This window comes from Populus trichocarpa, chromosome 11, assembly GCF_000002775.5.
Source record: "Populus trichocarpa isolate Nisqually-1 chromosome 11, P.trichocarpa_v4.1, whole genome shotgun sequence".
Classification (NCBI taxonomy): Eukaryota; Viridiplantae; Streptophyta; class Magnoliopsida; order Malpighiales; family Salicaceae; genus Populus; species Populus trichocarpa.
In genome coordinates, this window is record NC_037295.2 from 18,660,535 (window position 1) to 18,684,076 (window position 23,542).

The following is a 23,542-nucleotide window of genomic DNA, read 5'->3' on the forward strand; positions in this document are numbered from 1 at the left end:
ACTTTAATGACTAAACGGTCATGCATTTGAATCTCATCATCCTCATTTATTTGATAAAAATTAAACATAAGATAATGTGGGTCTATACAAATTTCAAACTCAAATGGCTTTTACTTGAGGGAGTGTGTTAGAAAATAATATAAATCATATTTTGAAATCTCATCTAACAACTTAAACTATTGAGTTAAGATGATTCTTTGACATGATATAATACATGGCAGCAAAGAACTGCAGAACAGCAGCAATTACAAAAAGGAAAATAAAGTTGGAGCTGCTTTCTTTTTTTCTTTTTTTTCTTTTCTCCTTTTTCATTTACAAGGAAAGAGATAGCTAGCCTTTAGGGAAGGGGCAGTGGGGATTTGATGTTTCCCCCTTTTCAGCTGCTATCAGACTATGATGAAGATGATGTATCCTCAAATAAGTGTGAAAATGATGCTCCCTCTTAGAGCATATATCTCCTTCGATCTTGTGCCAAATATTAAATGATCTAAACATGAATGGAAGATTTTGAGATTGCTTACAAAATCAATCACATTCAGTACCAATTTCAATGTCATGAGTCAATATCTAGTTGCACCAAATTGGTTACATGCAGAGAACATACATTGCCAAGATGATGTTATATAGGATTAGCTCAATATCTACAAGACAACTCGTGAGAATTGAATTCTTGAACACAAAGCCAAAGCAGCGAAAGGAGGATAATGGTTCCTTCCAGATTTTCCGTTCTTTCAATACTTGTAGTTCTTGTGTTAACACCATCTCGGATGGGTTCACATCCTATTCAGGATCAGGATAGGTTTCTACAGTGTCTATCTAGAAATTCTGAATCGTCCATTCCTTTTTCCACTGTCTTGTATTCTCCTATTAACTCTTCCTTCACCGCTATTTTACGTTCTTCTGCTCAAAACCTCAGGTTTACATTGCCTTCCCTGCCGAAACCTGAGTTTATCTTTACTCCTTTGGAAGAATCTCACATTCAAGCTGCTGTAATTTGCTCAAAACAGCTTGGAATCCACCTTAGAGTCCGCAGTGGAGGCCATGACTATGAGGGACTCTCTTATGTTTCTGAAACTGATACACCTTTCGTTGTTGTTGACATTGCTGAGCTTCATTCTATTAGTGTTGATATCGACAATAATAGTGCATGGGTTCAGGCAGGTGCCACAAATGGTGAACTCTACTACAGAATTGCTGAGCAAAGCACAACTCATGGCTACCCGGCTGGTACCTGCACAAGTTTAGGTATTGGTGGGCACATTACAGGAGGTGCATATGGCTCCATGATGAGAAAATATGGGCTTGCTGTAGACAATGTCATTGATGCGCGTATAATTAACGTTCATGGAAGAGTTCTTGATCGACAAACTATGGGAGAAGATCTATATTGGGCAATTAGAGGAGGTGGAGGAGGCAGCTTCGGAATAATTACTGCTTGGAAGGTAAAATTGGTTCCAGTACCATCAACTGTGACTATATTTACAGTTACCAAGTCCTTAGAGCAAGGTGCTACTAAGCTCTTATTTAGATGGCAACAGGTTGCTGATAAACTTGACGAGGATCTCTTCATCAGAGTCAATATACAGACAGTTAATGTCAGTAACAAAGGTGGAAGGACTATAACGACTTCCTATGATGCCTTGTTTCTTGGTGATGCCAACAGACTTCTCCAAGTAATGCGAGAAAGCTTTCCTGAACTGGGTTTGGCAAGACAGGACTGTATCGAAACAAGCTGGATCAATTCTACTGTATATCTTGGTGGCTACACCATCAATACATCTCCTGAAGTTTTACTTCAAAGAAGAAATATATTGAAGCACTACTTCAAAGCCAAGTCAGACTTCGTTAGACAACCTATACCTGAAACTGCTCTCAAAGGGTTATGGGAAATAATGTTAGAAGAAGACAATCCAGCTATAGTTCTTACCCCTTATGGTGGAAACATGGGCAAAATTTCCGAATCTCAGACTCCTTTCCCTCATAGAAAAGGTACCTTGTTCATGATCCAGTACTTGGCCAATTGGCAAGATGCGAAAGAAAATGTTAGAAAACATACCGATTGGACTAGGATGGTTTACAGGTACATGAAACCTTATGTTTCCATGTTTCCAAGACAAGCATATGTCAATTACCGGGACCTTGATTTGGGAATAAACAAGGAGACGAACACAAGCTTTCCAGAAGCAAGTGTTTGGGGCACTAAGTACTTCAAGGATAACTTCTACAGACTGGTACGGGTGAAGACCAAAGTTGATCCTGACAACTTCTTCAGGCATGAACAGAGCATCCCAACTCTTCCACATCATATGAGGAAAAGAAATTGAAGAGACATTGGTCAAGGACAGAGAAAGGTTCCTTGGAGGATCACAGTAGTGTCTAGTTTCTGACCTCAATTTCTTTCAATAGTTTATCTTTCTAGATTATGTTAAATAAAAGTTGTTGATGCTGCAGTAAGATGTTGCAAGAAAGTACATACTCGATATGATTTTAGTGATGTTGAACTTTTCTATGTTGCATAATGCTTATAGTATGAATGTTATCACCAAAGAAAAAAAAATAGAACTGTTAAACATGGTTAAAACAATGAGATAATTAAACATTTAATGCATTAAATGTGTGATTAGAAAAATATGAAATTCCTTAGATTTTTAATCATTCCTATAATTATATTATATCAGTAATGTCACAAGTCAATGTCTCATTGCACAAATCAGATAAATTAAGATAATGCAGAGTAATAATATATACTAAGATAATGTCAGGATTAGTTAGCTCAACTTCAGGGTCAACTTCTTCCATTCCTTCAATTCTTCTGTCCATCCTACGCCTATCTCCGTTTATAGTTTCGCTTCCAATTCAGGACAGTTTTCTAAAGAGCCTGTCAAGAAATTCAGAATCAGCCTTTCCTTTTTCCACTATCTTGTAAACTCAAGAAAACTCTTCATTCACTACTGTTTTACATTCTTCTGCTCAAAACATCAGGTTTACGTTGCCTTCCGTACCAAAACCTGAGTTTATCTTCACTCCTCTGAAAGAATCTCTCACCCAAGATGCCATTATTTGCTCTAACAAGCTTGGAATTCGCCTTAGAGTCCATAGTGAAGGTGACGACTATGAGGGACTCTCTTATACCCTTTGATGAGTAGTTAAGGGTATAAATATTCGAGGGATATTTTGGGTCTTTTCATATATTAATTAATGATAAGTTTTAATTGGTTTGAGTTTTTTAATTCAGGTATTTTTAATTTTATATATGTAGTTTTATTTTTCAAGTAATGATTTTATTAATCAATGCATATATTTTTAACATATTAAAAAGAATTGGAAAAAAAAAACGTAGTGGAATGGTAGAATTTATTTTAAATATATATATAGATATATAAGGGTAAAATCCATTAAAAAACAAAGTACAGGGGGGTAAACAAGTTATTAACCCATTGTTATTAGTTAAATACAAGTCCACAGTAAATTGTAAACTGTCTCTAGGTCCACAATGAAAAGTATACCTTTATGCTACCATGGCTTGCTATAGTTTTTATTTCTTTATTTATTTTTCATGTTAAAAAGAAAGGGATAGCCTTGGTGGTACGTAGAGCAATGGGGATCCGATGTTTCCCCTATTTAGCTTCTCGAAAAGTATGAAAGCACAATCTTAGAGAATATATTTCTTTCATCAAAAGCATGTAGATTGGATTAGAACAATCACAAGTGCATGAAACCTCATGTTTCCAAGAATCCAAAGGGATGCATATGCATATTCCTTACACGATTGAAGCAAGTGTTTTTGGTACTTTAGGAGAACTTCTACAGATTGGTACAGTTGAAGACCAAAGTTGATCCTGGGAACTTCAGGCATGAACTGGGTGTCTCGGATTTTCGACTTCATACAGAAATTGATCATGGCCAGTAAAAGGTTTCTAGGATGATCACATTTGTCAATTGTGTCTAGATTGGAGTAGTGACATGAATTTATTTCAATACTTAATTTTTTTTTCTTGTCGCAAGAAAAGTATGTAAATCATCAGTATGAATTTTAGTGATGTTGAACATTTCAATCATGCAGAAGTTTCTTATTTCAAAAGTCAAATGTTGCTGGTATGAATCTTATGAATGTTAACAGTAGAGAATATTCTGTAGGTAAATTAAAAAATTCTGATAGTGGTTAAATACGCCTGGTTGAAAAAATTTGAGATTGCTGACAATATTGATCATTCAGATTCATTATCCGAAAGTCAAGTTCTGAATGGACAAAAGCATCTAGGACAAGATAACTCAACTTCCGGGTCAAATTTCACAGCTCCACTATAAGATAACTTTGTGAACAACAATCTTGAAAAAGCAAGAAAATCAGGAAAATGGTGTCTTCAAGATCTTCCATTCTTTCGATGCTTCTGTTCCTCCTCCTAACTCCATTTGTAGTTTCACTTCATCTTCAGGATAGGTTTCTAAAATGTCTCTCAAGAAATTCTGAATCATCCTTTCCTTTCTCCACTGTCTTGTATGCTCCAAACAACTCATCATTCAATAGTATTTTACTATCTACTGCTCAAAACCTCAGGTTTACGCTGCCTTCAGTACCGAAACCTGAGTTAATCTTCACTCCTTTGAAAGAATCTCACATCCAAGCTGCGGTTATTTGCTCAAAGAAGCTTGAGATTCACCTTAGAGTCCGTAGTGGAGGCCATGACTATGAGGGACTCTCTTATGTATCTGAAATTGAGAGACCTTACATAATTGTCGACCTTGCCAAGCTCCGATCCATTAGCGTTGATATTGAGGATAACAGTGCGTGGGTTCAGGTGGGTGCCACGAATGGTGAACTTTACTACAGAATTTCTGAGAAAAGCAAAACTCATGGCTTCCCAGCTGGTACTTGCTCAAGTTTAGGTATGGGGGGGCACATTTCAGGAGGTGCATATGGTGCCATGTTGCGAAAATATGGCCTTGGAGCAGATAATGTCGTTGATGCACATATAATTGATGTTCATGGAAGACTTCTTGACCGAAAATCCATGGGCGAAGATCTTTTTTGGGCCATCAGAGGAGGTGCAGGGGGCAGCTTCGGAATCGTCACGGCCTGGAAGGTAAAATTGGTTTCTGTACCATCAACGGTGACAGTATTTACAGTTACTAAGACATTAGAACAAGGTGCAACTAAGATCCTTTATAGATGGCAAGAAATTGCTGATAAACTAGACGAGGATCTTTTCATCAGAGTACTCATTCAGACAGCTAACGCCACCTCCCAAGGTAAAAGAACTATTGCTACCTCTTACAATGCCTTGTTTCTTGGTGATGCCACCAGACTTCTTCAGATAATGCACCACAGCTTCCCTGAATTAGGTTTGGCCCGACAGGATTGTATTGAAACAGACTGGATCAATTCTACCGTATACCTTGCTTTCTTCCCAAATAATACTCCTCCTGAAGTTTTACTTCAACGGAGGAATATAGTCAAGCTATTCTTCAAAGCCAAGTCGGACTACGCCAAAGAACCTTTACCTGAAACTGCACTTGAAGGGTTATGGGATATTATACTGGAAGAAGAGCTTCCTACAGTAGCATTTACTCCTTATGGTGGAAAGATGAGTGAAATTTCTGAGTCTCAGATTCCTTTCCCTCATAGAAAAGGTATCCGGTTCATGATTTTGTACTCGGCCAATTGGCAAGATGCAAAGGAAAATGTTGCAAAGCATGTAGATTGGACCAGGAAGGTTTACAAGTACATGCAACCTTATGTTTCCAAGCATCCAAGGGAAACATATGTCAATTACAGGGATCTTGATTTGGGCATAAACAAGAGGACTAACACAAGCTTTACAGAAGCAGGTACTTCCTGGGGTCTTAAGTACTTCAAGAATAACTTCCACAGATTGGCATTTGTGAAGGCCAAAGTTGATCCTGACGACTTCTTCTGGCATGAGCAGAGCATCCCACCTCTTCCATTTCACATGAGATGAAGAATTGGAGAGATATTAAGCTATTATATTTTTTTACTCGCATGTTCAATTTCCATATTGTATTCTGATTGAACCAATGTTTTGAGGTTATTTAGCAATTTGACAGAAAGAAATCCCTGCCTTGTTGCCCAATTTCATATTTTATTGTTCATTTCAAAAACTAGCTTGCTTGTGATCTCTTCTTTCTAATCCATTTGGTGAAGTAATTGACTAAACTGAAATCGATAGGGGATGTTAAACAGTGGCATTGAAAATCTTGTTGGACTTTATACTAATATGTCCAGATAAGAATAAATATGATTAGTATTATATTTGATCTTTATATTGTCAAATTATTGTCTACAATAAGCTACCAGCTGCCAATTATTGTCAAACTTTGAACTTTATATAATATATTCTGGCACTGGAGTGTCAAAACATATGATTTTGTCGGCGTTTCTTCAATAAGCTAAACCAACATACAAGGCACGAACGCCTTGCAAGATAGCAGTGCTGGGGTTGACGCTGGGGCGACAGTTAGTGAATTGTATTATAGGGTTGCTGAGAAAAATCCTGTGCATGGATTTCCAGCAGGAATTTGTCCTGCAGTTGGTGTTGGTGGGCATTTGTGCGGAGGCGGGTTCGGTACCATGTTGAGAAAATACGGCCTAGCTTCTGACCATATTCTTGATGCTCACATATATAGTTGATGTGAATGGAAGAGTTCTTGATAGAAAATCAATGGGAGAGGATCTGTAATGGGCTATTAGAGGAGGTGGGGGAGCAAGTTTTGGGGTCATCCTTCCCTGGAAGGTGAACCTTGCTTATGCTCCAACAACTTTACTGTATTCAGTGTTGTGCAAGACACTGGAGCAAGGAGCGACTAGGCTTGTTCACAAGTGGAAACAGTTAAATAATATTTATTTAATCTTATTTATTAAGGGTAGAATAGTATTTTCAGTTTAACCTATATATAATTTCTTTGTATTTAGATTAACTCTAAGCACTCATAATAAACACATTATTGAGAATTCTAGCCTCCTTTTTCTGTTTGATCTGAATTATTTCTACATGGTATCAGAGCTGGTTTTATGGAACGAGGTTTAATCTCAAACACAGCTTTCACGGATCCAACTAGTTTTAATTTATTTATTTTTTAGTGATATTTTGTCTTCCACTTCTGCAAAATCTGGTATTTCGTCTTTCCTTCAGCTTCTACAATTTGGTATTTATGTTCTGTCTCTGCAATTGTTTTGGTATTTCGTCTTCTGCAATTTGATATTTGTGTTCAGTTTCTGCAATTTGTGTTGTATTTTGGAGTAATCGTATAATTTCGAGAAGATATTTGTTAAGTATTTGTGATATTTGTTCAGTTTGTGCAATCTGGTACTTTGTCTTTCGCTGCTTTTGCATTTTGGTTCTCCTTGTTTGTTAATTATGGCTACCGAAAGAGATGATTCGCTTCAGTCTGTGAGTGTGAGGTTAGATGGAAAGAATTATTCATATTGAAGTTATGTAATGAGAAATTTTCTTGAGGGTAAGAAGATATGGGGGTATGTTAGTGGAACTTATATGATACCTAAGAATACTGAGCAGGGGGATGTTGTTTTGATAGATACATGGGAAGCAAACAATGCAAAGATCATTACTTGGATCAACAATTATGTTGAGCATTCGATAGGTATGCAATTGGCGAAATATGAGACAGCAATGAAGGATTTGGGTTCTCTTCGATATTTTATGGGTATTGAAGTAGCTTACTCACCTAGAGGTTACCTTCTTTCTCAATCTAAATATGTTGCAGATATTCTTGAGCAGACTAGACTTACTGGTAACAAGACTGTAGACACTTCCATTGAAGTTAACGCAAGGTACTCTTCTTCTGATGGGTTACCTTTGGTAGATCCTACTTTATACCGTACTATTGTTGGGAGCTTGGTATATCTCACCATTACTCGTCCAGATATTGCATATGTTGTTCATATTGTTAGTCAGTTTGTTGCTTCTCCTACTACTGTTCACTGGGCAGCTGTTCTTCGTATTTTGTGATATCTTTAGGGTACAGTTTTTCAGAGTCTTTTACTTTCATCCACCTCTTCCTTGGAGTTACGTGGATACTCTGATGCTGATCATGGTAGTGATCCCACAGATCGCAAGTCTGTTACCGGGTTCTATATTTTTTTAGGTGATTCTCTTATTTCTTGGAATAGCAAGAAACAATCTATTGTTTCTTAATCATCCACCGAAGCAGAATATCATGCCATGGCATCTACTACCAAAGAAATTGTTTGGTTACGTTTGCTACTTGCTGATATAGGAGTTTCATTTTCTCATCCTACTTCTATGTATTATGACAACCAGAGTTATATTTAGATTGCTCACAACTCGGTTTTTCATGATCGAACTAAACACATTGAGATCGATTGTCATCTTACTCGTCATCATCTCAAGCGTGGCACCATTACTTTGCATTTTGTTTCTTCTTCCTTGCAAATTGCAGATTTCTTTACTAAGGCGCATTTCATTTCTCATTTTCGTTTTCTAGTTGGCAAACTCTCGATGCTTGTAGCTGCTGCATCGTGAGTTTGAGGGGAGATGTTAAATAATATTTATTTAGTCTTATTTATTAAGGGTAGAATAGTATTTTCAGTTTAACCTATATATAATTTCTTTGTATTTAGGTTAACTCTAAGCACTCATAATAAACACATTATTGAGAAGTCTAACCTTCTTTTTCTGTTTGATCTGAATTATTTCTACAGAAACATATGGGGCCAAATCTTGAAGAAAATTTGTTCATTAGGGTTATTATAGAAGCTGTTGGAGATGCAAGAAAAGGGAACAGAACAATCCATGCTACTTTTAAGCACTCTTTGTTTCTTGGAAGAACTGATCAGCTTCTTGAATAATGTTTTCCTTGACTTGGGCTTCAAGAGTATAGATTGTACTGAAATGAGCTGGATTGAGTCTATCCTTTACTTTTCAGGGTACCCTAAAGAGGAAACTATAGAAGCCCTTATAAATATAGCAGATTTTATTGAGCACCCTATAGCAGAACCTGTTTTGAAAAAGTTATGGAACTGGTGTTTAGAAGAGGAGAAGCCAAAATTAATCAGGGACGGAAGAATGGAGGAAATATCCGAATCAGAAACTTCATTTCCATATAGAGAAGCTATCCTGTACAGCATACAGTTTGGTCAAGTCATGTCATCAAATTGGATAAGGTACATATACGAGAGCATGACTTCTTACATGTCTAAGAATCCCAGACTTGAAAATCAAAGAAGGGAGCATACTTGCTTAAGCACTAGATCATCCTTAAAAATTAATAAATTTGAAAGATGTTGATGGTTCCTAAACTCCAACCTCTAAGAATTTTTATTTAGAGGATTTAAACTAAAAAGTATTTTCAAACAAGCTTTGATATAATCGAAGGCAGGCCCTTTTCATGTCTTAAATGCCCCATCCATGCTAAGATTAGTGTATAATGGAACGATAATATTGAGAAAACTTGGGGTGATGGCCCTTGTCGTATAGACAAACACCTTCTCCACAATGCATGTGAACATGACAACAGTCTCTGCTAATTGCCGAACGAAATAAAAATGACAAAATGCAGTTGATGTGGAGAGGTATCAGTGGTGTCTTCACGTAAATATTTGCTAGTAACAAACGGCCTCTCACAATATCCCTAGTTGACAGTCAAATATAGACCATAAATACCCAAGATGGTAACCCCAGAAGTTAAAGGAAAAATGAATCACATTGTTCTTGTTTCTCTTTTGCTTTCAGTTTCATGGGCAACTTATAGTAGTAAAATCCATGAAAATTTCATACAATGCATGTCAACTGAGTTCAATGCCTATACTAAATCCTTTCAAACCATATTCACTCCTCAATCCCCTTTGTATTCATATATCTTGCAATCATCTAAACAAAATTTGAGATGGTTGAACTCAACATCAAAGCCTCATCTCATCATTACTCCATTTCATGAGTCTGAAATCCAGGCAGTAATTCTTTGTAGCAAGAAGCAAGGGTTCCAAGTTAGAGTTCGAAGCGGTGGCCATGACTATGAAGGTTTATCTTTTCTATGCAAGACACCATTCATCATCATTGATCTTGTCAATCTTAGAGGGATTGAGATTGATATTGAAGATGAAACAGCATGGGTTCAAACTGGTGCAACACTTGGTGAGCTTTATTATGCTATTGCAAAGAGAAGTATAGTTCATGGATTCCCAGCAGGATTATGCCCTACTGTAGGTGTTGGTGGACACTTTACTGGAGGTGGGTTTGGTATCTTGTTAAGGAAATATGGCCTTGCTGCAGATAATGTCATTGATGCTTACTTGATTGATGTGAATGGGAGGATTCTTGATAGACAAGGAATGGGAGAAGACTTGTTTTGGGCTATTCGAGGGGGTGGTGGAGCAAGCTTTGGAATCATACTGTCATGGAAGATCAAGCTGATTCGGGTTCCACCAACTGTGACTGTATTCACTGTGCCAAAAACTATTGAACAAGGTGCCACCAAGCTTGTCCATAGGTGGCAATACATTGCAGGTAAACTACACGAAGATCTCTTCATCAGAATCGTCATTCAGAATGTTGGAGGAGAGAGTACTTCAAACAAGAAGACAGTGGAAGCTTCCTTCAACTCACTGTTTCTTGGAGGCATCGACAGACTAATCACCTTGATGAATGACAGTTTCCCTGAGTTGGGATTGGTACCTGAAAATTGCACAGAAATGAGTTGGATTGAGTCTACAGTCTATTTTGCTGGATTTCAGAAGGGAAGCCCTTTAGAGGTCTTACTTGACAAGACTCAACTATACAAAGCCAAATTCAAGGCAAAATCTGACTTTGTAACAGAACCCATACCTGAATTTGGACTTGAAGGAATATGGGAAAGGTTCTTAGAGGAAGGGCTAGTGTTCATGATAATGGACCCTTTCGGTGGAAGAATGAATGAGATTCCAGAATCTCATATTCCTTTCCCTCACAGGGAAGGAAATTTGTACAACATTCAATACCTGGTGAAGTGGGATGAGGACGAGGCTAGAGCAACACACAAGCATGTAAATTGGATCAAGATGCTATATAGGTACATGAAACCATATGTTTCCAGATCCCCAAGGGCTGCGTATCTTAATTATAGAGATCTTGACTTAGGCATTAACAAGCATGCAAACACAAGTTATTCTGAGGCTAGGGATTGGGGTATGAAGTATTTCAAGGGCAATTTCAAGAGATTGGTTCAGGTGAAAAGCAAGGTTGACTCGGAAAATTTCTTCAGAAGCGAACAAAGTATTCCAAGCATCCATACATAAAGGAGAAGGCAGTGCAAAGAAAAAGAAATAATGTGTAATGTGTTCCATGTGAGTGCAAGGCCCTTTTTAATCGGCTCTACAGGCTTTAGGTTCAAAACAGGGAGCCAGCAAGGGGGCAATAATCCCTCCCATAAATTTTACTAGTGACAGATCACCTAGTAAAAATTAACTATTTAGTTAGAATCCAGCAGAAAACTAACTGCTGCGTGCAGAGGGCGAAGTAGAGCATCAAGTGGATTAAAGTCCTAATAATACCCACAGAAATTACAACTTTCAACTACATTACGTCCAAGAAAAAAAAAAGAACAGAGAAGGAGTGAGACTAACCTCGCAGTGGCAGTAATTTCTTGATAAAGCATTTGGGAGCAATGTCACAATTGCAAAGACACGCACAATGCAGAACCCGCACCCAGAGATTCTTGGCCAGGCTATGCCTAGGTCATGTAAGAAGAGACTCTAAACCTTATAACTAAACATTGGCCTTGCAAGCAGCAACATCCTCAATATGAGCATGAATTGTGCTATCGTAACAGGGCAATTGAGGATTTGTACAGGATTATAAAAGCACAGCATGCTCCACTATCACCTGTGCAACTAAGCCAACGAAGTCAACATATAAAATGGCAGGACAACGAACCACTGAGAAAAATTTGACGCACAAAAGAATTCTTCATGAAGACCTGTGTTTCATATAGAGTGTCTATGCTCATCTTATATTCTTTCACCTAAAAATGTAAATTGTAAATTGAAATGGTTCGTTAATCAAATCATGCAAGCTGAGGCAAAATGCTACAGAAGGTGCTTCAAAAAATTTACAAAGTTATTGGAGGTAAGAGACAGGACTCATACAGAAAGGCTTTCACCACGAGCTACATCTCAAAATTTGTGTCGCTAGTTTCTGCCCACTCAGAACTCAAAAAAAGGACAAAACTTGTATGGAGAATTCCATCTCAGAGTGGAAAGCCTACTAAAAAAGTGAATCCAAAAAAATTTCTGCATTTTTTTAGTTTCAGCCATATTACAAATTGATAACCACTCGCTATTGAGAAACTCCCGCATCAAACTTGAAGAGTATTGTTGCAGATGGTAATATGTTCTTATTGCAACTATGCAATTGTCTCAGCGGACATCAGAAGATGGTAAGAGGCTGAGTGACAATGCTTGCTGCTCCTTGGTCAGTGAAGAAAACCAGCTTCTTATATGATCAATGGAAACGGATTGACGTGACATTGCTGGGAGGCAAGAATTGCTCTGGATAAGTTTCTCAAAATCAAGAGAAAGTAGACCTAGCAAAGCAGTGGCCAAAGCAATTTGAACAGGAAGAGCCATTCTGATGGTAGCATCCCGTGAAAGAAAACCAGACAATTTACACCTCAAGTTCTCTACTCCATTATCTTCATAGCCAAAAGCAGAAACTCCGAGCCTGAATCAACATGGTAGATTAAATCATCCAGTAATTAGTAATGCAACACAAAATTCGAATTTTGTACTGTCCAAGATAAATGAAGAAAATGTCACCAGGTAGGTTTGCTATAAATCCATAACATGAGAAACAAAATTTATTCTGTCCCAAAAGCCAAATCTAAATTTTTGGAGTGCTAAATAACGTTATCTAACACAGCTATATATATATATCAATGAACTTCACATTTCTAACTTCCTCGATGCATATTCATATCATGGTAATGGATCACCCATTAATATTCAAAGGTAAACAGCTTTTCAAGATAAGACAGTAACTAATAATAGGCTAATTGGTTAAAAGCTACCCTGAACTTTTGATAAACGGGAGATTAGTCCCTAACCTTTTTTTATTCTGATTTAGGTCCTGAGTCTATTTTTTGATCAGCAATGTAGTCCTTCCGTCAACTTTGACAGCGTGGTCACGTGACATGCAGAAGTGTAACACGTATCTCAAAGTTGACGGAAGGACTACATTGCTGGTTCAGGACCTAAATCAGAATAAAAAATGTTGACTAATGTCCTGTGAAACGAAAGTTGAAGATAGTTTTTAACCAATTAGCCTAGATAATATATAAACATAAACAAATAACGGATCATGCTAAACATACCTTCCAAGTTGACCAAGGAGAATAAGTACAGCAGCAGCAAAGTTGTCTAACTTAGTTCTTTCTAGCATTTCCAACAGCTCAGGTATAATTTTGCTACAGGTCCACTCCCAGCTCTGCATATAGACAAGAAAGACAGGTGAACATAAGGCTTTGCCACATTTCTTTTCAGGACTATGAATAATCGAGTAGTTTACACAAAAGATGTACACAAATGGAAACACTGATACAAAACCAAAAGGGGAAACCACATACCATATTGCAAGCAAGCAACTCAACCAAAGATAGAAGATCACTGAGGCCACACAAAGTCTCATTCATGATAGAATTTGATCTCGCAGGCATCACACACTTTTTTAAACTACAGGATGTATCACAATTCATATCAAGGGCAGAATGAACCTCTTCTTGATTTAAACTCAGTTTAGCTGTATCCTTACAGCATAGTACATTGGAATTTGACACGCTGGGTGATTTCATTGGATGATGCATGATTCCAGAAACAGCACAATTCTGAAGCTTTTCCAAGAGCACTGATGTAACAGTATCTATGGAAACAGCATCTGTTGAGAATGGGCATTTAGCACATGGATGGAACATTCCACCCTTGTACCTGGTAAGACTGGAAGCTGCTGAAGCAACTGGTGAATCCCCCCCTTCAAGAAACATTATTATTGATTTCAACACAGTCATTGTCAAATTGTGCTCCCTCAGGGAGAAAAACTTCTCTCCAGCCAGGTAAGAAAAAATGTGTAGAATAGTAAGTACAAAAACAGTATCACATTTGTGCATCAGCAGAAGACTGTATGAAGCCTGACAAAGAAATCCAATGCAGTCAACTGCTGCACATATTGAAGCTAGTATGATACTTCCAGCCACTAAAAGGTCAGCTGAAGCTGATTTGGAGGCAAATTTTATATTTACACCATCCAGAAGGATGTCTATCATTGAATCGCATCCACTCAATGATTCAGAAGATAGATCTGCATATATCATCAGTTTCCCATCTAGGAGGAATTCTTCAATGAGGCCAAGCAGTTCATCCAAACAACATGCCTCCGCAAACAAGTTTCTTGCCTCAACATCAGAGACAGCTGCAATCAAGAAAACACAAGAGTTAGGCTCAACAAAAAACAACCTAGGAGAATAAATACTAGATCATATATTGTAAGGACAATAGAATATTTATAGCATGTCAATATCAGAAGAAATAGACATACCTGCAAATATGTCTTTGGCAAAAGAATCTAAGCAGAAGAGAAAGTCCTGATCCGAAAAGCTTCCAAATTGCCCCCAATTGCAAGCAGAGAAATTCAGCAGCAGCAACGTGAAAAATGTGCAAGCCTTCTCCCTGAAAGATGTAGACAGAAAACAAGGAGAAAAATTCAATGTCATAATCTAACCAAGCTAGTGTTGTCAAGAGGCGCTTGCCTAGGCACTCCAAGTGAGGCGAGGCAAGGCGAGGCCCCAGCACCACCTTTATTAGCCTCAGACGTTGGATTTCAATGAGGCGCCACCTAGGCGAGCACCTTGTAAGTGGGTGCAAGGCGCTAAGGCTAGCGCCTGCTTGAAGTTCTTCCCTTTCTGTTGGATTTTTCTTTATTTTTTTAATTTACCACAAGAAACAACTTAGGGGTATTTTTGTAAAAAACAAAGATTAGGGTGAAAAAATTAAAAAAAAATCATTAAAGTGGAAGATGAACCGACAATGAAGGACACTTGGAAGAGAAACACGAACCACACTTTCTTTCTTCAACAGTAGGAGGCCAAGACAACACATTTGTACAATTAATACTTTAATTTTTTCTAAACAAGTGCATTATAGTTTGAGAGATGAGGATTTCGATTATAATCATGAAATGGAGGATGTGGAGGATTCAAGTGAAGGAGAGGAAAGCATGGATGGAGATGTTTTTGAAGATTAATGAATAATGATGATGATATTTAATTTTGCTTTTGTAATCTAACAGGAAATTATCTTATTTTGTTTTAAGGGTGAAAAATATAACTTTATATGACTATGTTATGGTATTTTATATTTTCCTTTGATTTTCTAATGATCTAATCTTAATTGGAAAGATATATATTTTAGATTTATAAAATATAATATAATATAAAATTTTTTTAATTTATAGCATATTGCCTTAGTTTCACTCAGGCATGCGCCTAGCACCCCGGGCATTTTACAGGCTTGGTGCCTTTCGCCTTTGACAACACTGAGCCAAGCACCCAATCTCGATTAACTAACTTGGGAATTAAACTCATGTAAAACTCTACAGCGGTGCAGATATGATATGCTTGAATAGAGATGCAGTACTTACTTGGGTAAACTGTTCTCTTCCAGTTTTAGAGCACAAAGGATCTTCTGAACCAAACAATCTGCTTGAATGTCCAAAGAACAGCGTGTCATACAAGTTCGAGTCGCAGATAATACTCTAGACATGCTTATAGTGTCCTTTATATCTGACTGCATAACACAGTATTTAGGAATATTGTCGTGTCTAGAACCAGGTTCGCCTTCAATTGGAAACTTCAGGCCCTCATAACTAGAACTAGGTATATTCAGCATCTCAATCTCCAATCCCGATCCACAACCTCTGGTCTGACCATCAGAAGCTTTTCCAGCATCAACATCGTTACCAGTGCCACTTCTATTGCCTAATGTATCAAGGGAATCTGCATGGCCTCCATTTTCATGCAGTCCATCAGCACAGGAAATTCCAAAGGAGCAGTCTTTTAATTGTTTGGAACTAATTTCAGCATCAATGACATCTAATCTGAAATAAGGCACTAGAGATTCCTTTCCATTAGGTAAACTTCCAGGGAAGCTTTCATCAAGCATGGGTTTAAAATTATCCATGTTATCAGATATTTCAGCACCTGAAGACCCTATCTCAGGAAGAATTGGGGACATAGGCATTTCCATTGCTCTCCTGTAACATTCCTCATCTGCAGTGTTATCCAAGTCCAACAATTTCATATAATCCCCATTGGCTACTTCCTCAAAACTTACCATACCTTCAGGGCTACTTTCAAAAGAATAACTCAAACCTTCCCTGCATGCTTTTGAGGCTTCCAATAAATTATTGGCAGTAGTGGAGATATATCCACAGGCATTTGCATCTTCATGGACCTCTTTCCCAGTTATTTCAGTCTTCTCCAGCTGATCTATGCCAGATAAACGGTGGACAATTACATTCTCTTCATGAGATATCTTTTTTTTCTTATGAATCCTCCCATGCTTACCATATGAACCACCTTGCAAATTAGGTTCTACATATTTGGCTTCTTCCTTTGGTTTTTCAATTTGCCTGTTTAACATACCATGCAAGGCAGAGAGTTTCTCTTCCATCTGCAGATGCAGCTTCTTACCCTCCGAATACAAAAGTTCAACAGATTCAACTGCATCAAGGATCCTCCTCTTCCTACCATGTCTATTAACTCTTCCAATCACGTCAAAGCTAGGAGGACTTCTAACACTATTGTCAGCTACCACAGCAAGATTTTCATTGTGCTGTACTTTAGTGACTTCATCAGACATTCCAGAAATTGTTGTCTGTGCCCTAAAGTTATCTTCTACCAAGTTCTTTGATGTGGGAAAAAATGGACCCCTTTCCTGTGATCCGACCAACTGACCATCAGAAAAAGATGCCGAACTGGAATTTATTGCAGAAGTCTGTAACAGTTTTTGGTTAGAGCCTCCAAGCAGAGACTCCAATTTAGAATCAATACCTGAGATGGAGGCAGCATAGTTCCCACTGGATGGCGAAACCAGCGGAACTGTACAGTGAAGTGTTTGCGTGGGAGGTTCAGAGACAGCCAAAGCCATGCAACTAGGCTTCAGAAGTTCACTTTCATTATTAGAATACATCTGACATTGTTCTTCTGCACACAGTTTTCTGTTCAACTTTGACCTTTGCATGGTTCCGTGGTTTCCAAACTGCCAAGATCATCAAACAATCCAGTTAGCAAACTACTAGCCGAGGCTTGTGCAGATTTTAATTACATAGAATGGAACAAATGTATTAGAAACAACAATGAACGCACAAGCAAAGAAAAAATAACACTGATTTAAGTTCTCAAGTCCAATGATATAAATATAATTATTAAAATAAACATTGGAATAATTACTAAACTAAACATTTGAAATGCTAATCAATGTGCTACAACAGCCATGAAAAGATGCATAATTATTCACTCAAAACATCGAATAAACATGGGAGACACCATGCTTTTTTTCAGCTGATAAAAATTCAAATCTAATACATAGTGCCCACCACGGTTTTATAGCTAGCACTAACACTCCCACATGAGAAACAAAGTGAATGTTACAAAATGATCAAGAATGAATGTGTTCTGTGTGAACTAAATAAATAAGAAGGGGAAGGAAAGCAGAGAAAGAGAGAGGAAAAACTCAAGTTTCCTATTCAAAGAGTGCGGAAAGAAGATTCTAACGTATATGACAATTCCAATACATATTGTTCAATTGTAAAACATATCGACCACAGCAATCATAAACTTCAATAAAAAGATAGTATTGAGAGAAAATGTCTTTAAAGAGGCATCAGGTAACCAAGCACATCTAAGAAAAACAAACAGAAGCCAAGTATAGTAACAAATGCCAAATCCTGTTTGCTAAATTTCAAAAATAAATTGCATTGCCACCATCATAAAAACAAGTGTCTTGTATTCCAGATTAAAAGTTCAAAAGAATAAGTTGTAAGTGATTCAAAAGCGAGATTGACCTTTACCATTTTCTCTGTACCTCCATCGCTGGATGAGAAATATCTATCCAGTACATCAAGGCGAAACAACATTTGACCAAAATCAAGCTTCAAGCGAGCTAGTTCTTGCTGAAGAAAACTATTACGGTTTTTTTCCATCTTAGCCACTACTTTGGCATGCTTTAATCGCATCTTTTCAAGCTTCACTTGCTTTTCCAAGAACTTCAGTTTTGTCTTTTCCACATTCATAACTTTGTCAGGTAAAACTGAAGAAGCCACAACAACTTTTTTGGAGGATTGGAGTTCCTGTATCTGCTTCTGCAATTCTTCAATCTTTATTTTATCTTCATCAAGCTGACGAGACAGCTGATCAGCACGGGATTTTTCTTCTGCTGCTATCTTTCTATTCATTTTTGAAAGGTTTCTTAGCTTTTCTGCTTTCACCATCTCTGAATCTGCACGTTTTTTCTCAGTAATAGCTTTTCGCTTCTCAATATCTAACCTTTTGGTTGCTTCCTTGTTATTTAAGAACTCCAAAACCAGCTTTGATTGATCTGAATTGTTCTTCAAATTTTCCAATGAATCCCTAATTGTGGCATCTTCACCATTCGTGGTTTCATCATGTTGATCATCAAAAGTCCCACCCATATTTTTGGACTGTATGAATCCATTTATCCCCTTCTCCAGTTCCTCAATCTTTATTCTAGCATCTTCCAACTGCCGAGAAAGATTATCAGCACGAGACTTTTCCTCTATGACCTTCCTTCCATTTGTTTCAGCAAGTTTCCTTTGCTCCTTTGCTGTAGCCACCTCTGAATCAGCACGTTTTCTCTCTTTCATCACCTTAGCTTTTTCTGCTTCTAACATTTTGTTTGCATCTTCAAGCTTCAGAGTCTCAGCAACCAATTTTGATTTTGACTCAGCAGCTTCTTTTTTTAAAGACTCTAACTGACGCTGATATTCCTCAGCCTTCTGTGGTTTCTCAATTCTTTTTCTCGCATCTTCCAACTGCTTGCAAATATTTTCAGTGTGAGATTGTTCTTCCATGAGCTTCTTCCAGTTTGCTTCTGCAAGCTTTCTATGCGCCTCTGCTTTCGCCATCTCTGAATCAGCATGCTTTTTCTCTTTGGTCACCTTGAGTTTTTCTGCTTCAAACTTCTTGTTTGCCTCTTCAAACTTCAAAGTTTCAGAAGCCAACTTTGATTTTGCTAGCTCAGCTTCTTTCGTCAATGTCTCCAACTGAAGCCGATATTCCTCAGCCTTCTTCCACTCACTACTAGCATGCTTCCTCTCTTCATCGGCCTTAGCCTTTTCAGCTTTCACTTGTTGCCATGCTTCAGCAGCTCTCTTCCTCTCCACCTCAGCCTTCTTCTTTTCAGATTCCGCCCTTGTCTTCTCTCTCTCATGAAGCTCCTTGAGCCTACTGATTTCCTTCTCCCCTTTAGAAACTTGATCTTGAAGAAGCTTAACCTCCCCATTTTTGTCTTCATCGACCATACTTCCCTTCTGCTGTAAGGATGATATTTCAGACTTAAGGGCAGAAATCTCATTTTCCAAAGAGACTCTCAAAGCCGCTTCTTTCTCTTTCCCCTCTTTCTCAGCTTTTACATGCTTCCATGCATCAGCAGCACTCTTCTTCTCCACTTCAGCATTCTTCTTTTCAGAATCTGCTCTTAGTTTCTCTCTCTCAAGAAGCTCCTTAAGCCTACTGATTTCCTTCTCTCCTTTAAAAATCTGATCTTGAAGCAGCTTAACCTCTGTATTTTCAACTTCTGGAAATGCACTTCCCTTCTGATTTAAGGTGGATACTTCAGACTGGAGGGCAGAAATCTCCTTCTCCAATTTAACTCTCAAAGCCGCTTCTTTTTCTCTCCCCTCTTTTGCAGCTTCCACCTTCGCTCTCTCTTCCTCACAAGCTGCAAAAACAAACTAATTTAAATTTCTATACCATATGCAAAAAAGCATACATGCATAGTAGGTAGTACAATACAATATCAAATAAAAGTAGCTTCCAACATGGCTTTTCCTAATCATTCATTCGAACATCACGCGTCTTCTACACAAATTAACAAACTTGGCATTATCATCAGTACTAAAAAACAAGTGAGATAGATATATTCAACCAAATAGAAAAATGGGCTATCAGAATTTCAACTTCAAACCAAAAGCCAACCCAACAAATCAACATTATAACAAGATCATCTAATCTGTTTTTTTTTTTCAAAAAGAAAATCCAACAAAAAAAAACTCCATTAATTCTTTTTCAAAAAACAACATATCTAACAACTACATCAAATCAGGTTCTTCAAAAAAATGAAACTTTTACCTTTATTGATACTAACATTCTCAGCTTGAAACTTATCAGCTTGTTCAGTCAAAAGCTTAACTGCTTGCCTCAAACACTTCCTTCCTTCTTCCAACTTCCCACACTTCTCTTTCCACTAAATTCAAAAAAAAACCCACAAAACATTAATCATCAGAAACCCGAAAAAACCAGAAAAAAAAAACCATACTATAATATCAAATCCTACAAAACAATAACTTACCACTTTGCAGCATGGATTATTCACTGTGGCTTCCTTCTTTACTGAAACATCAGCAGCCATGGTTCTTCAAGAAAAATCAAACGCTAATTCATGAGCCATTGCTAGTTGGATTATTAATAAATAAAGGGACTTGATTTGATTTTGATTTAGAGTGATAAATCAGAGAGGAGAGAAAAACCCTAAAAATGGACGAGAAAAGAAAAAACCCTAGTAGTTTAAGAAAAACAAGAGGGAAAAAATAAGAAACCTAATTGGATACGGATACGGGACGAAATGGGCCGACTCTTGCTCTCAAATGGAAATTAGAACCGACATTTGGGCTTTTCTTTTTGCTTCTTTATTTTGGTTTCTGATATGATATTCGATCCCGGACACATAATTGTAAAAGTCCATACCGTTTGGAACGTGGTCCAATCAGAATTTCTAAAATTTTTATTTTTTATATAAAATTAATATTTTTTGGATTGTTTTAATGCACTATATCAAAAATAATTTTAAAAAAATAAAAAATATTATTTTAATATATGTTTTAGTGAAAAATATTTTAAAAAGCAACCGCAATCACATTTTCAAACACATGCAAAGGGGGCGAAACTCAAGTTGATATTCAAAAAAAATTAAAAATTAAAAAGTTGAGGCTTATATTTAAAAATAGAACGGATTTTATCGAGTCAATAAATTTTTTTATTATTATTATTTTAAAACTTGAATCATTCAAATCTTGAATGAATTAAATCACGAGTATAGACGAGCTTTTATGCATAAATCAAGATATCTTTACTTCACATGTGTGTCATAGGTAGAGAGATTTTATGTAACTCCAAAAGCAATTATTAATAATATTATATGATTTGAATTTAAAGAGAGACATAAATACAATACAATAATAGAAGGAAAATCCTAGTTAATAGAAACAATAGAACCCATAGGCTAACCATTGTAGAAAACAGTGTGTGTATATAAACTAAACAAAAACAAAAAGTTTTCATTGTGATAGTTAAAATACAATTTTATTCTTTGAAAAAAAAAATTAGGTGTTTTGGTTTTGATGGTGGTTTGGTCTTTTCAAATATTCAATTGATTATTAAAGAATTGTCGAAGGTTATTTTTATTTTTCTAACTTTTTAACAGTTAAATTACTTATTCACCTCATGATTAAAAATTTATTGAAATGTTGGTCAAGTGTATGTTTGTCTTTTTTGTTTTTACAAAACAGTAAAATAACTTTTTTGCCACTAGAATCGAAAAAAATTGAGGCAAGTGTTTAGAGGCAATTTCATCTTTTTAAATGGGTTTTTTTGTTAATTCTAGAATCATGAAGGGTATTTTAAACTTTTTGCGCTTAGTAATTAATTTTCAAATCATAAAGTTGTAGGGGCATAGGCATCACACATCAACACGTAAAAGATATCCATGCCTTTTGGACGGCGCATGTGGCCTAATGGCCAAAATGTTTGCTCTAACATGTATTTAGTGGCACCACCTCACTCTTTTCCTCCTGGTGTGGCGTGAGACGACAAATGACTTCAGCAGTAGGTTTTGCAGACCTTTCTTGGATAAAGGTATTTTTTAAAAAATTATTTTGTTTTGTATTTAATTTTTGAAGAATTTTTTTATTTTATACAAATAAGATTTATTTTATTAAAAAATAGTTATTTTGAAATAATATTTATAATATTTTGGCCCTACATAAAAAAATTTTCCTTTTATTTTATTCACTCAGTTTTATATGTGTTTTTATTTCAATTATCTTTTATTTATTTTAATAAACAAATTCAATAGACACAAACGGGTTAATGTTTTATTTTGCGAAATCAAATATCTTGATCAACAACTATCCCTCAATTTATCCAGTTTTTTTTAGTTATTATTAACAATTCTTTTTTGTTTATTTATATAGATAATTATCAATTTATTTGATTATATGCTTGTATAAGCTTTTCAATTTACACTTTGAATCTTTTTATATTAAGAAACATATCGAAATACCTTGTATACTTGGGTTTTTTTTTTAAAAAAAAAATCTATAACCCGTGGTGAAATAGCTAGTAACTTTTATTAGAAGTGATATGCTTACAAAATAACATTCTATTATATGGTAAAATAAATTTTCTAAAAATTGATAATTTAGACTTGTGTAGATGTCAAAAGCCAGATGGAATATATGATGAGTTATTTACACATTCAATTTGAACATAATTAACAAAAACTAAAACATGTGGTGTTTTTATTAACATAAAATCATTGTTCACTATCTCACAAATCAGTGTGGATTAGAGTAGTGATATTTTTTAAAATTTTCAATTTGATTCTCGATCTTTGTCATTGCATAATTGAGTCATTTTGAGTCCAAATTAACACTAAATTGCATGTTTTTTTAAAGGAGGGAGAGTTGAATTGAAAGAATAGGGACTAAAGTGAAAAACACGAGTAACATAGGTGTGGCTTTCAAATTTATTTGTAAAGTACATTTTAGTCACTCAGCTTTTTTTTTGCTATAAGGTGACTAGTCCCTTTAATTTTTTTAAAATACATTTTGGTACCAAAATTTATTTTCTTATTTTTCAGATCATTTTTCATAAATGGGAGAGAGAGGAGCCACCAAATTCTGGAGAAGAGAGAGAAAACTCTTTATTGGCGAGGATTTCAACCACTAAACAGGTAAAATTAGTGTCAACAGGTTTCACGAGGTGAGGAGTCATATGGTGGTTGTTATAAGCCTCAATGTAGCTTAAAAAGTTAGTTTTAAATCAATGATGCAATTTTTTTATAGTTTGATTTGGTGGTTCAGACTGTTTTTTGGTTTAATAGGTTGATAAGTTGGTTTTCTTGGTGCTTTAAGGGTATTTATATAGTGTTTTGAGGTTAGAAGGGGTTGAAAACCGGTTTTTTAGGTAAAAAAACATGTAGGCCTGATTTTTTAGCCACCAC

General features: G+C 36.4%; 4 protein-coding genes across 5 annotated transcripts; 3 read left to right on the forward strand and 1 right to left on the reverse strand.

The window, feature by feature from the left end:
* The first annotated feature begins 669 nt into the window (after positions 1 to 669).
* Positions 670 to 2,519, forward strand: LOC18103496 (berberine bridge enzyme-like 15). The gene has a single exon (XM_006377868.3). The coding sequence runs from the start codon at positions 705 to 707 to the stop codon at positions 2,322 to 2,324; it is 1,620 nt and encodes a 539-aa protein (XP_006377930.1). The 5' UTR covers positions 670 to 704; the 3' UTR covers positions 2,325 to 2,519.
* Positions 2,520 to 4,275: 1,756 nt separating this feature from the next.
* LOC18103497 (berberine bridge enzyme-like 15) lies at positions 4,276 to 6,092 on the forward strand. Its single transcript, XM_006377869.3, has one exon. The coding sequence runs from the start codon at positions 4,356 to 4,358 to the stop codon at positions 5,958 to 5,960; it is 1,605 nt and encodes a 534-aa protein (XP_006377931.1). The 5' UTR covers positions 4,276 to 4,355; the 3' UTR covers positions 5,961 to 6,092.
* Positions 6,093 to 9,571: 3,479 nt separating this feature from the next.
* LOC18103499 (tetrahydroberberine oxidase) lies at positions 9,572 to 11,392 on the forward strand. Its single transcript, XM_024611494.2, has one exon. The coding sequence runs from the start codon at positions 9,668 to 9,670 to the stop codon at positions 11,270 to 11,272; it is 1,605 nt and encodes a 534-aa protein (XP_024467262.1). The 5' UTR covers positions 9,572 to 9,667; the 3' UTR covers positions 11,273 to 11,392.
* Positions 11,393 to 12,030: 638 nt separating this feature from the next.
* Positions 12,031 to 20,861, reverse strand: LOC18103500 (uncharacterized). 2 transcript variants are annotated; one of them, XM_024611493.2, is made up of 8 exons: positions 20,612 to 20,861; positions 20,392 to 20,506; positions 18,093 to 19,981; positions 15,663 to 17,281; positions 14,562 to 14,692; positions 13,597 to 14,435; positions 13,345 to 13,457; positions 12,031 to 12,695 (listed from the first exon to the last, which is right to left on the reverse strand). In XM_024611493.2, the coding sequence occupies exons 1-8, from the start codon at positions 20,669 to 20,671 to the stop codon at positions 12,392 to 12,394; spliced, it is 5,070 nt and encodes a 1,689-aa protein (XP_024467261.1). In that variant the 5' UTR covers positions 20,672 to 20,861; the 3' UTR covers positions 12,031 to 12,391. The 2 variants fall into 2 exon arrangements, with proteins under 2 accessions (XP_024467261.1, XP_024467260.1); XM_024611492.2 differs by having other exon boundaries at positions 18,087 to 19,981.
* Positions 20,862 to 23,542: the final 2,681 nt, after the last annotated feature.